The sequence below is a fragment of the Calonectris borealis genome, chromosome 2 (assembly GCF_964195595.1).
Source record: "Calonectris borealis chromosome 2, bCalBor7.hap1.2, whole genome shotgun sequence".
Lineage (NCBI taxonomy): Eukaryota > Metazoa > Chordata > Aves > Procellariiformes > Procellariidae > Calonectris > Calonectris borealis.
In genome coordinates this window covers 147,481,849-147,495,365 of record NC_134313.1, presented here as the reverse complement: position 1 = coordinate 147,495,365, position 13,517 = coordinate 147,481,849, and the positions used below count along the sequence as shown (strand labels likewise).

Here is a 13,517-nt window from a genome sequence, read left to right as displayed (position 1 = left end):
GTAGAACAGTAATAATAACATTGAGAACAACAACAATAACAGAATACACAAAGCAGGCAATGCACAACACAACCGCTCGCCGACCGCCGACCACACACCTGGTTTTTATACTGAGCATGATGTCACATGGTATAGAATACCCCATTGGCCAGCTCGGTCCACCACCCCGGCTGTGCTCCCCCCTCCCGGTGCAAGCATCACCCAGCAACAGCCAAAGCATCAATGGGCCATCAACGCTCCTTTCACACCGAACCCAAAACACAGCACACGCCCCAAGCTACTGGGAAGAAAGTTAACCCTGTCCCAGCTGGAACCAGGACATTAAGGCAAAGTAAAATAAATTAATTTATATTAATTTTTCTCTTTTATCTTCAGAGCTATATAAACTAATCTGTTTTGTTCTGCATTTGAACAGCCTAGAAGGGCTCACACAGCTTCAGGTCAGACAATCCCTTCCAAATCTAACTGAGCCACTGGAAGTTCACTCACCCAGCTGGCTAGAGATGTTCAGCTAGCAGGTGGGATGCAGGCACTTTCCAACATCTTCCAGCCAAAATGAGCTGTGTTAACTATCTTTAATCAGGTTACCAACAAAAAATCGGTATGATTGGCCTTTCTTAGGTATTGAGGTCACTGATATCCATACTGGTAGAATCTCATTCTTTTCATACTTTTTTCCATAGGCTTATATTGAGCTATTGCCTCTTAAATTATAAATTCTATTTCTTCTGATCTAGAAGAATGGGACTTTGGTTATGATAGGGGCTCTTAGGTATTATGGCAAATGATTGGATAAACAGTGATTATAAACCCAAAATATAAAAGTAAGAAGCTAAGGATAATTTATAATTTCAAAATCATTCCTTCAGTTTTTGTACAGTTTCTGCCCTTAAAAACCTATAGAGTACCCTTAGAGACAAATAGTTGTACTATTCATTGTATAATTACCTTCTTAGAATACTGCAAATTAGAATCATATTTTATTTGCAGTACCTGTCTAAATTAAAAATAAAATGCTCCACGTGACTATGGGTATGTATAGTACTCTACATATTGTTCTTACATTCATGGTTCATATTTTCATTTCCCACAAAAAATTGGTTCATTTAAGTGAACAAGGCTTCTTATCAGAATGTCATCTAAAATAATTTAGTTATCCTTCCCTTATAGTGAACAGCATATACCTTATGAAATCCTGTTCTCCAATTATTTAAGATGTATTTTAGAGCAGATTTCAAATTGCAATGAATAAACCTGACATAGAAATAATAAAGACGCTGATGACCTATTCTTAAAAAGATTTTTACAATATTATTATTCTTCAATAAACAGATACAACTCTGTTTTTTGTAGAATATGCAGAGGACCTCACATGAACAATAAGATTGGTGAGAATAAACGTAAGTAGGATACTGTTTCAACCTCTGGAAAACATAATAGTCCCAAGCAAATACAGAAAAGGAAATCCAAAATCAGGTCTATTTGAACAGCTCAGGCTCCGTAGTCACCTGGAGTATCCACTTTGTAATATGCTTTCATTATAAGTACAGAAGAAGAATTTGCCTGTTTTCTCATAGCTTACCCAGTGGATTCATGATATCTCTAGCAGTAAACAAAGACCTTTGTCTGGACTGAGAGAAAAAGATTGCAAATGAGATACTTACAAAAACACATTTTTATACTCCATGTGTCCATTTACCACTAAATAGGCACCAAACCGGAAACAGCCAGCATAGGTAAAGAACATCATTGCTTGTGAAAGGGCAAAACAAAATCCAAATATATGTGCCTTCTTCACAGAATTTCTGTAAGAAAGAATGCATATTTTCATAAAAATGTGCAGTCATACTTAAGTCCTAGTATGCAAAAGCCAATTAATTGACTTCAGATTATACTGTTATGAATGGGAAGTGAACTCATGACTAAACAAGACAATCCCTTGTCTCCTATTAGACTGTGTCCAAGAGAAAGTTTTGTTTCCAGAATTTTATTTACTTCCAAGAACAGCTTGGAATATGGGTGCAGAAAAAAGTGACACCTTAGCTGTGTACAATTATTGTCTTACCATCTCATAGTTTGAGTGTTAAAACACTTCACAGTTCAGTCCATGATTATCATTTGAAAGATGTAAATAACACATTTGAAATTGTACTACTGCATTACATAAGAGGGAAAAAAAAGAACAGAACTATTAGCTCACCTTCAGCCAGAGCCAAATTTTTGTGTCATTTTTTCTTTATTTGCAATTTTATGTTAATAAATAACAAAGATATTAAACAGTGCAATATAATACACTTGAGAATCTGTTTCTTTTCAATTTAATCAGTTACAATTCTTGTCTCAGATAAGATTAAGCCTGCATGTATAATGCAGAAATTAGATTTTGAATGATAAAACTATGCCTGTAACTAAAAGCAAGGTAGAGAGAAGATTTTCTGTAACTATGAATGATACCAGAAAAAAGAAAGAAAATATTTTAATTTTATTGATGCTATTACTAAGTCACAACTGTACGGTTCCTTCTGGAAAAAACCCAAATCAAAACAAACAGGAGCCAGATTCACAAGTGTGCTTTTTTTTGATTAAGAGGCTGTTGTGACTTTTCTTTTACATAGCTGATTTGTGCATTAATCCAGTATAACAGAAGGCCTAAACTCAATTTTTATAAAACAGAAACTCTTTGCCTAATCAGTGGTTTAACATGCACTAAAACATTAACTGAAAAACACATGTCCAATCTCTTCCAGACAAATTGACCCATAGGGCAGTGAGTTCTTATTTATACTAGAACAACATCAAGATGAAAGTCTTGGAGCAATCGCATCAATGTCAATCCTGAGAATGGTTAGGCACTGTCCTGCAAGTTGTGAGATATGGACTCAGAACCTAGCAGCCTGAGAAAAAAGCTAAAGTAATATCTTTTTCGTCCTGCACTGTGCTTTAACCACTCAATGATTATGGTGGATGTATTTGCAGCACCCCTACTTGTCTCCCATCATATCTGTGTACATATGCTGCCATTTCCTTTACTTTTCTCATGGATGTCTACAAATGGAACATTTAATTCTAGAACAAATAAAACTTTAATAAACACTATATTTTTAGTTTTTCACTTTAAGACTTTTAAATTTTGATTTAGTCCAGGCAGATTTATATTTCTTTTTTTTTTTTTACCAGTCACAAACCAATAAGTAATTATTCAGATGTTTTCAATCCTATTCATACTTTCAAGAATGGCTTAATGCAATATTCAATTTACATTAAAAAGTTTTTAAATAAATATCTGACAGACTTCAGGTGGGGGTTAGATCAGATGAGTTCCAAAGCTCACTTAAAACTAACATTTTTCCAAACCAAGTGACATTGCAATAGAAGATACCAATATTATCACAGAAAATTAATTAAATCAGAAACAAAAAATGTTGGCTGGGATTGCATTTGTTAATAAAAAATTAATAAATAATAAAGTATTAATAAATAATAAAGTATTATTAATAAATAATAAAGTATTCACATTAATTCTGAGATAATTAAATTATACATTAAAGCATACATGCTAACAAAAAAACCCAGTTAGTCCAAGTAAATGTTTGTAATTTATTCTATAATTTAAATACAGATTTTTTTAGCTTATTTATTTTTATTATACCTGTATGGGACATGCAAATGTTCTTCATACATCAACTCAAATTTTCTTTCTCGGGTCAAACTAACAACAGTTCTAATATTTTCTATGGCTTCTGTGGCAATCTGCAATAGAAACACGAATGTTTTAATCAAAAGTTAAGATTATGTTGCAATTCCTTATTCTAAACAAATTCCTTATTCTAAACTAATAAAAAGAGTCTGCTGGAATATAATTTTATATTTTTTATAATTGTTATTAAAATCATGGACCTTTGATATCAAAAGTAAGCATTTTACATTTTTATTTTTTATGACAGTGAGATTTTCTGATGATGCTCAGAATTTTCTGATAAAACCCCTTTAATGTCCTCTAAATAAGTAGTGAAAAACCATTAGACAGCAGTGACAATTATGGAGAAGATATTCAATAAGAAAAATGGCAATTTAGGATTCAACTTCCAGCCCACTGAGTTTGGGCTATAATGAGAATGTCCAGGCTACTTATGTGCCTAGAACCTAACTTAGATCTCAGCAGTAAGTATTTGATGTGATCAATAATGCCTTCTTTAAGCTTGCAGATTCTTTAATCTTGAGTCATTTGCATACACAAAGGTACGTAGTAACATTTGAAGGCAGTAGATGCATGTCTCCATGGGAGCAACTGATTCAAGGCTTTTATGTAGTCTGTTAAGTCTATGTAGGTGCCCATAAAGTCTTCCTCAATGACCACACAGTGAGGCTAGGAGCCTGTATGGTCAATTCAGTCCATATGTATGTAGAAGAGGATGATGTTTAGAAATGGCCAACAGAAGACACCTGGAACAATCACATCTCTATAGACACCGGGACTAGTGCTGCATCCCTCTATCCACCTCTGGTTGAAACAATGGTCTTGAGTCCATGACCTACACATTGCCTCCGGTGCAATATGTGGTTTATGTTGGGTATTCCAGTTGGCCACAACTGCAGTCGCTCTGGGAGGGCAGGGATTCCTATGTGTACCGTATTATACCTGGCAATCCCATAAGGATGGATGTTTTCAGTTTGCTAATGCATCTCAAATAGTATTAAACACCTATATCTAGGCTCTATTCAGTTGCCAATCAGTCTCATTTCTAAGGATGGGTGTTTAGCAGGAGAGCTCACTTACGAGCATAGATACTGTACAAATGCACAGTAATAAGTCTGTTTATAACTCAGAGAACTGTGTGTACAGAAAATACATAGCAGGAAATGAATACGGACAATGCCAACAGTAATGCAGCTAGACTTTTGTAGACCTTGTCTACAAAAGACCCTCAAGGCTTTAAGATATTTTGCTGAAATATACATTTCACACTTTACGCTTTTAGTCTAAGAAAGACCATAAAGTAAGGTCAAGGGAAAATATAACCGAATGAAAGTATATCTAGACAAAAGACTCAAGAATGAGTGAACTTTTCATCTTAATAACAGAACTGGCCATGGGGTACAAGATCACAGTGCTGTAGATAATTCAAGGTATAAATCTGAAGCTAACCATTAGGTGGCATCTGCCCAGAAAAAGGTGAAAATCAGGTGCATCTGCTTGCATATTTATATTCATGCAAATCTAGTTGTAAAAGGACGGCTTTATATAGTGATGGTGTTTTTTCAGCACTGAATTCCTATTTATGCTTGGGTTTTCCCCACAGGTGTGGTGAGTCCCCCGACTCTTTGCATCTAAACATTTGAAGCTGGGGAGAGGTTTTTTTTCCCAGGAGACTGGCTATGTTTTTTAACATCCTAAAACGTACAAAAGGTCAATCTTAACATTATTTTATGTTTTAATTTTAGAAAGCATAGAATAGATATGCATTTATTTTACATAATATTGTTATCGCATTTGGTGTATTACATGGCTTATATTTTCCATAAAGCTCTTTAAGAACCAGTGCTTTGGAACACTGTGCTTCTCTGGACCTAGTTCTTTGAACTCCCTCTGTTTCCAGCTCATGCCTAGAAGTCAGCAAAGCCCCTGTTCTGCATAAAGCTTTCTGAACTGAGCACTTACACAAAAAGCAGGAGAGAAGCTTCAGGGAGAAGCATGAGCACTTTTAGTAAGTTATTGTACTACAGCTTGTCAATCTCACTTCAGTGCCTGGTAAAATTATGGAGAAGGTTATTCTGGGAGTTTTTGAAAAACATTGAGAGACAATGCAGTCATCGGTCATAGCCAGCACGGGTTCACGAGAGGAGAGTCCTGTTTAACTAACTTAATTTCCTTTTATGACAAGGTGACCCATCTAGTTGACCAAGGGAAGCCAGTAGATGTGCGGTTTTTTTTATTTTAGCAAATTTTAGTTTAAGTTTTTAGTTTTATATTTAGTTGCGCCAAGGGAGGTTTAGATTGGACATTAGGAAAAATTTCTTTACTGAAAGAGTGGTCAAGCCTTGGAACAGGCTGCCCAGGGAAGTGGTTGAGTCACCATCCCTGAAAGTATTTAAAAGATGTGTAGATGTGGCGCTTAGGGACATGGTTTAGTGGGCATGGTGGTGTTGGGTTGATGGTTGGACTCTATGATCTTAGAAGTCTTTTCCAACCTGTATGATTCTATGATTCTATGGTTCTATAACAACTGGCTGATGGGTCAGGCTCAAAGAGTTATAGTAAATGGGGTTACATCAGGCTGGTGACCAGTCACTAGTGAGGTTCTGCAGGGCTCAATTTTAGGGCCAGTGCTCTTTAATGTTGTTATAAATGATCTGAATGCAGGAGTCGAATGTACACTAAGTAAGTTTGGCGATGATACTGTGCTGGTTTGGGCTGGGATAGAGTTTTCCATAGTAGCTAGTATGGCGCTATGTTTTGGATTTGTGCTGAAAACAGTGTTGATAATGCAGAGATGTTTTTGTTACTGCTGAGCAGTGCTTACACAGAGTCAAGGCCTTTTCTGCTTCTCACACCACCCCACCAGTGAGTAGGGTGGGGGTGCACAAGAAGTTGGGAGGGGACACAGCTGGGACAGCTGACCCCAACTGACCAAAGGGATATTCCACACCATATGATGTCATGCTCAGCATATAAAGCTGGGGGAAGAAGAAGGAAAGGGAGATGTTCGGGGTTATGGTGTTTTGTTTTCCCAAGTTACGCATGATGGAGCCCTGCTTTCCTGGAGATGGCTGAACACCTGCCTGCCAATGGGAAGTAGTGAATGAATTCCTTATTTTGCTTTGCTTGCGTGCGCAGCTTTTGTTTTACCTATGAAACTGTCTTTATCTCAACCCACAAGTTTTCTCACTTTTACCCTTCCAATCCTCTCCCCCATCCCACAGGAGCGGAGTGAGCGAGCAGCTGTGTGGTGCTTAGTTGCCGGCTGGCGTTAACTCCCTCGAGGGTAGAAAGGCCTTAGAAAGAGATCTGGATAGGCTAGAAAGTTGGGCAACTACCAACCATATGAAATTTAACAAGAGCAAGTGCCGGATTCTGCACCTGGGACAGGGTAATCTTGGTTATACACACAAATCAGGGGATGAGAGGCTGGAGAGCAGCCCCACAGAAAGAGATCTGGAGGTTTGGGTTGATGGCAAGTTGAATATGAGTCAACAGTGTGACCTGGCAGCCAAAAGGGCATCCTGGGGTGCATCAAGCACAGCATAGCTAGGTGGTCAAGGGAGGTGATTGTCCCACTCTACACTGCAATGGTGCGGCCCCACCTTGAGTACTGAGTGCAGTTTTGGGCGCCTCAATATAAGGACATCAAACTATTAGAGTGTGTCCACAGGAGGGCGACCAAGATGGTGAATGGTCTCAAGGGCAGGACTTAAAAGGAGTGGCTGAGGTCACTTGGCTTGTTCAGCTCAGAGAAGAGAAGGCTGAGGGGTGCCCTCATTGCAGTCTATACCTTCCTCAAGGTGGGCAGCAGAAGGGGGAGATACTGATCTCCTCTCTCTGGTGACCAGTGATAGGACATGAGGAAATATTATGAAGCTGTGTCAGGGGAAGTTCAGATTGGACATTAGGAAAAGGTTCTTCACTGAGAGGGTGGTCAGTCACTGGAACAGGCTTCCCAGGGAAGTGGTCACGACACCAGGCCTGTCAGAGTTCAAGGAGCATCTGGATGACAGTCTTAGTTATATGGTTTAGTTTTAGGTAGTCCTGCGAAGAGCAGGGAGTTGGAATCGATGATCCTTATGGGTCCCTTCCAACACGAGATATTCTATGATTCTGATTCTATGAACAGAATGAAATTCTATTCTGAAAAGTGATCCTGTATATTATGTGTTATAGGACACCAGAGTTATGGCAATTCACCATACAGTTCAAATGTCTACAGTTTAAAACAGAAAAGCAAATAACCTCCACACCCCGCTACTTTCATCTAAGTTAAACCACAGACCTGAAAGAATTTTTCTTCATGAACTGTTACCAAAGATTTTTAAACTGTGGCACTGTTCTCTTTGTTCTAAAATATAGGGATATAATTATCTTATAGCCTCAGTAATGCTTGTGCCACTGTTTGAAAATTTGCACATAATTGACTCATTGATTTGAATGTAATACACAGTGTTAATGATAAAAAAGAAATGAAATAGATTTTATTCTTCTTAGTTATATTGTCTCACCAATACTCAAAGGAAGTCTTTTTTTTCGTTAGTAATGTAAGTTCAGCAACTCTCTGCAGAAAGCACATTTTCCAGGTAGAACCCCATTTTCACTGAAGAAAACTGATTTTAAAAAAATTGGTCATTGAATAAAATGCCTGTAGTCTAGTGTTTGCTTAGGTGCCCTTGAGAGGCATTGCTAAGAAAAGGAAGTATTTTCTCAAGCTTTGCAAAAAAATAATAAATTTTTGTAATACCTTGCTAATTCTTCACAATCTGCTGCATTAAGAAAGTCTCTAGTGCCTATTCCAAGAATTGTCATCTTTTTTCTGTTGTATCTTACAACAAAACAATATGAAATAAATGTTCAGCCATTAGAAAGAAGAAGCAGAAGAAATGTAGTCAGTTGAAAAGAAAGGATATGCATCCTTTGGCTTGTATGAAAAAGCCCATGGAAAGATCATTACGCAGAATTTCCTGTGGACTTGGAGGGACAAAAATGTTTTTCAGCAAGTTTATCTACAGACATGATGGAAGGAAATAAAACCCATTTAGTAAATAGGAGTTACTCAAGGAGGGTTCAGATCCAGATTAAGACACCTGAATTTAGGTGTCTAAGCAACTAGTGTAGTAGTCGATGGATACCTATTCAACAGAACTAGAAGGGAATTCAGCTGCCTAGGCACTATGTGCCTGCCTAGTCTCTTTCTCCAGGATCATTGACTGGAGTGGGAAGGACTCTAATTCAGTTGCCCACATGCAGGTGGCTTGCGCCATTGGAGGTGCTCTAGGATACTCAAAACATTTAGGAAAGGCATGGCAGATACGACACAGAACATAGAGTAGACCCACACCCTTCTAAAATGGCAGTTGGAGGCCACCCAGACACTATGGCATCTCCAATAATTATAAGGGGACATTAGACTGCCAGCACATATGCAGACACATGCATTTAAACACCAAATCTGAAGATTAATACCTTATGTGCATGGCCTTAGATAAATGATATTCTTCTCAACAACTTTTAAAAACATAGGACATAGGAAGGGCTTTTAGAAAAGTTTTACCTTGAAGAAAGCAGTATCTGGGAAATGATGAAATAGTTGTTCTGTCCCAAAAGGATTTTTGGAATGAAGTGACATTAAATGCCTTCATCTAATTTCTTAAACAAGAGTCTAGCCTTCTTGCTTTTCAGTTCTCATCTTTCTCTTCCACTCAAGAAATAAAGGAATGGCAAACAGACTCAGAAACCAGTGGATATATACATATTATCCCTGCAAACATTAATAAGATGAAAGAGAAAAAAAAAAAGAGCAGTATAATATACGTAAGACATGACATGCCAAAAAGGGATGACAGAAAAAAAAGCGAATGTCAAAATGAAGAGAGTTGCAAATAAGGAAAATAGAGATGATCAGAACAGGAAAGAGAAAAGAATGTGCCTGAACAGTGCTTAGCACATGCTGGGGTTTATCAATTATAAAAATAAATATCAGTTAATAACATAAGTCTTCAATTATTATTGAAGAGCTGTTGTGCTCTGTAGGTCTACTAGTGTAACTACATAAAGTCCGGCTGTCTCTGGAAGTTAAATATTATGATATGTTCTGTATTTGGAAGTAATACATTCATCAATAATGCTTTGGTAAACATGACTTTATGTATTACATAGAAATAGATAAAATTCTCTAGACCCACCTTTCCTGCAGCTTCCAGCTCTTCTTTATCTTTTTTTGCATGCCCAGCCAACATCTTCATTTCAATCATTCCTGCCAGTGCAACGATTGGCACAACAGCTAAAAGTAGCAAGGTCAGCTGCCAGCCATAAATTAATGATATAATAATTCCAGTCCCCAGGTTAGCTATGTTTTGGGCAATTAATGCCAGTCTGACACCAGTTGCCTGGAGGAAGAAAAAAGACATTTCTTGCTAAAGTAACTGCATCTTAAATAAGGAAAGCATTTTCACCTATAATATTCCTGATTCTCAAAACACTATTTAGAAAGTCTTAACTCAGTTTTGCTATTTTTCAAAATGGGAGTTTCTGAAATGATTTTGTAAAAAATTATCTAGATCACATTTAATACTTCTCTCCCCATATTCTGATTACTTAAATTTGCACTGCAATTTCTAAATTCTGCTCTTGAAGCTGAACAGACTTTAAGCATATCACATATTTACATTTACAGCTAAACATTAAAATCTGTCACATTTTGTAGATCACGCAGCTAGCTTTATAAGTCATTGCACGGAGCCCAGTGAAGAAGAAAATTAAATGTTTAACTTATAAAGCCAAAGACACTCCAGAATTCCTCAGTTCAGAGAAAAAGCACATAACTTCATGTAGCAGTAAAAATTTACTTAAGCATACATGAATAATCTCATTCAGTGCTCTTTAGCCTAATATTACAGACCCCTGAAAGTCCACAAATTACTTCTAAAGAATCTCCAAAAAGTAACAAGGAAAAGGAAGTCTATTGCTACTATGTCTAATTTTTTTCATATAAGGAATCTGTACGATCAAAAAAATAGTAGGAGGTCATAAACTGAACAAATTTAGATGCATATCTTTAGGTAAATAAGATATCTCTAAACAGACTTCTTAGATAAAGAGATTCACAATGAATTTGTTTAATAATGAAGATCACAATACAGCACAGTAGTAAACTTTAAAAAATATTTACTTGGAAATTATTTTGTAAACATATATTACCACCATTGTTACAAAACACATCAATGCATTCTATACCAGCTATCGTTTTATAGTAAATTTTAGTTGTCAAAGTCAAGACTGCTATCCAACCAGTCAAATCCAAACTGCAACTTTACTACATACTAAACCAAATATGAAAAATTCCAAAACAAAATTTTACTTACTCCTTTCACTTGTGAGGCATCATTAGCAAGTCTTGTAGTTAATGCTCCAGTGCTATTTTTAGAATTATCAAACCAGCCCATGTCCTACAATAAGAAACATTTTTCTTAGGGCTGGTCTTTGGATATTTCATGTTACCCAAAAATGAAACTGAGGTCTACCTTATATAACTGAGTTCAGCGTCAGAAGACTGTGTATGTGGCAGCGCATCAGTTCTGCATATTTAATTAAGTCTAATTCCTTCATTGCACAATGAATATTTTTAGAAAAAAGTGTATGTTTGTGGATGATCTGAGGTGTACTCTGTCACTGCTGAGAAGGAAGGAGAGCAGCCTGGGGGATTCCCAAAACCAAAATCTACCGTCCCTCATCACTATTGAATCAGCACCTCCTTGGAGGAGATGACTCTTCAGTCACACTCCTTCACAATTGCAAGGCTGTTTGGGGACGAATTAAGTGTAAAGCATTTTCAAGGTAAAAACTCGCGATTCATTGCTTTGTTTCTCCCCAGATTGAAAAGGCTTATTTGGAAGCTATGAGACAAAAAATACCCCAAAACAAACTGCACTATCTGATCAAAGTAAACTGTTGGGGTCAGGTACACTGTTTATAATTTATTCACCATATGACCAAATATCTGATTTAAACTTTCATGTGTAATATGCAATGAATGAAGACCTGGTGATGTAGTACAGGCATTTTTGACCTCAAGACTCAATTGTAAGATTGCTCTTTCATTAGGTTTTTAGTGAGGCTGATCTATAAATCATAGTTTTTCAGACTACACCAGTTTTCTGTCCCCATTGCAAATAGGCATGATCACATTAATCAAATTCTGTGTCTACGTGTAGCTTTATGTGCAAGACATAAAACCCCAGAAATGTTATATTGTATATTTGAAAATCTAAAATACTGATCCTGAAATCATGCAAGATTAAGGCCAATTTAGATAACTACATGAATTACTTAACCCCCTATGAAGTATTTATATTTTAATTCTCTGAAAGTGGCTTTAGATTTAACTCTACAATCTCACTATTGTATTAACGAACAACAATTATAGATTTGGGAACTCTTTGAAACAGAGCTTCAATAAATAAATAAAAACATATCTGTACATACTACAATTTAAATCAGACGTTTGAAGTAAGAGTTACAATGTAAGCTGCATTGCATTCTTTTAGGGGAGAAAGGGCACGAAGAAAACAAAGCAGGCAAATGAGCACATAATGGGATACCGCTGGCACACATCAACTTGTCAGGCCATAGTAATTTGGCTGTAAATCTAAGTCCTTGCAAGGAGTACATAAAAAGCTCTTGTACTTGTATTGATTTAAGACTGTCCCTCTAAGGATACTTTGCTTAACCACATGTAACTAACCAAATTTGTTTCTAGACTGATTTAAAGAATCTTCTCTGTAGACAAGCCATAGTATGATAGAATAATGTAGAATACAGTTATTTTATGATATCTATACAATTGATTATTTTTAAAACCCTGGAAATCAAATTATTTATTATCTTTACCTGTCTAAGTATTGCTTTAAATGCCATGAGTCGAAGCCTCATTGTAAGAATTTCTCCTGCTTTGCCAAATGTGAAACCCTATTTGAGAAAAGGTACAATGCTTAGCACACTATTACACTTTTTATGTTTATTCAGTAAGTATTTTAGATACATTGTCTCTACAATGTCAATGTACAAAGTACAAAATATTGCAGTCCTGATTGCACAAAGCAAATGTAAAAACAGTTTTAATATTAATAAATTCTAGTAGGTTCACAGTACAGACATTCAAATATTGTTTCTCAGAAAAATATAGAGCATAGCAATATTTCCCAGCACTGCTTCACCAGCATGCTTCATGGAAAAGATCGCTAATAAACCCTTGGACTTAATTTTTATCTGAGTTGACCTAAGTCAGATCTAAACAAGTGGCTTTTAGGCCAATCGTTTTAGGTTAAAGACTTCATAAGGCAATCTGGGTTCATTGAAGTCAAATGCAAATTTCCCATTGACTCCAATGGAATTAAGATTTCTTCCCTGGGATCCTAACACAAACTGACATAGCTATCAGCAGTTATACATAAGTGATGTTTTACAGTGAATTGAACATATTTTTAGCCAGATATATGAATCAATTTAACAAGATAGAAAAAGGAAAATGCTGGTTAAAATTTTGGGAAGATACACTCTTCCTGCATTTTAGTATGACATCAGTGTTTATAATTAGCTTTGTTTAGCTCACTACCACCTTTATGTGATTACAAATATTAATTGTTTGGAATGTACGTTTGTGAAACTGAATACTCTTAAAATACAAACCACAGATAAAACTGTACTATGTGATACTAAGAAAAATTATTATGGCATATTCCAATCAGCAAATATTTCTCAGTTAACTTTGATCATTATCTTTGCTGTGCTCCTGTACTGTCAGTAAATTTGCATA

General features: G+C 36.3%; 1 protein-coding gene across 1 annotated transcript in view; it reads right to left on the bottom strand.

Moving 5' to 3' along the window:
• LOC142079511 (ATP-dependent translocase ABCB1-like) overlaps positions 1-13,517 on the bottom strand; it is a 45,032-nt gene that overhangs the window by 7,777 nt on the left and 23,738 nt on the right. Inside the window, exons 19-23 of the mRNA XM_075143834.1 lie at positions 12,593-12,670; positions 11,068-11,151; positions 9,889-10,092; positions 3,650-3,750; positions 1,665-1,805 (exon numbers count right to left, since the gene is read on the bottom strand). Of these exons, the coding sequence (XP_074999935.1) occupies positions 1,665-1,805; positions 3,650-3,750; positions 9,889-10,092; positions 11,068-11,151; positions 12,593-12,670 (608 nt within the window). The remainder of the gene's footprint in view (positions 1-1,664; positions 1,806-3,649; positions 3,751-9,888; positions 10,093-11,067; positions 11,152-12,592; positions 12,671-13,517) is intronic.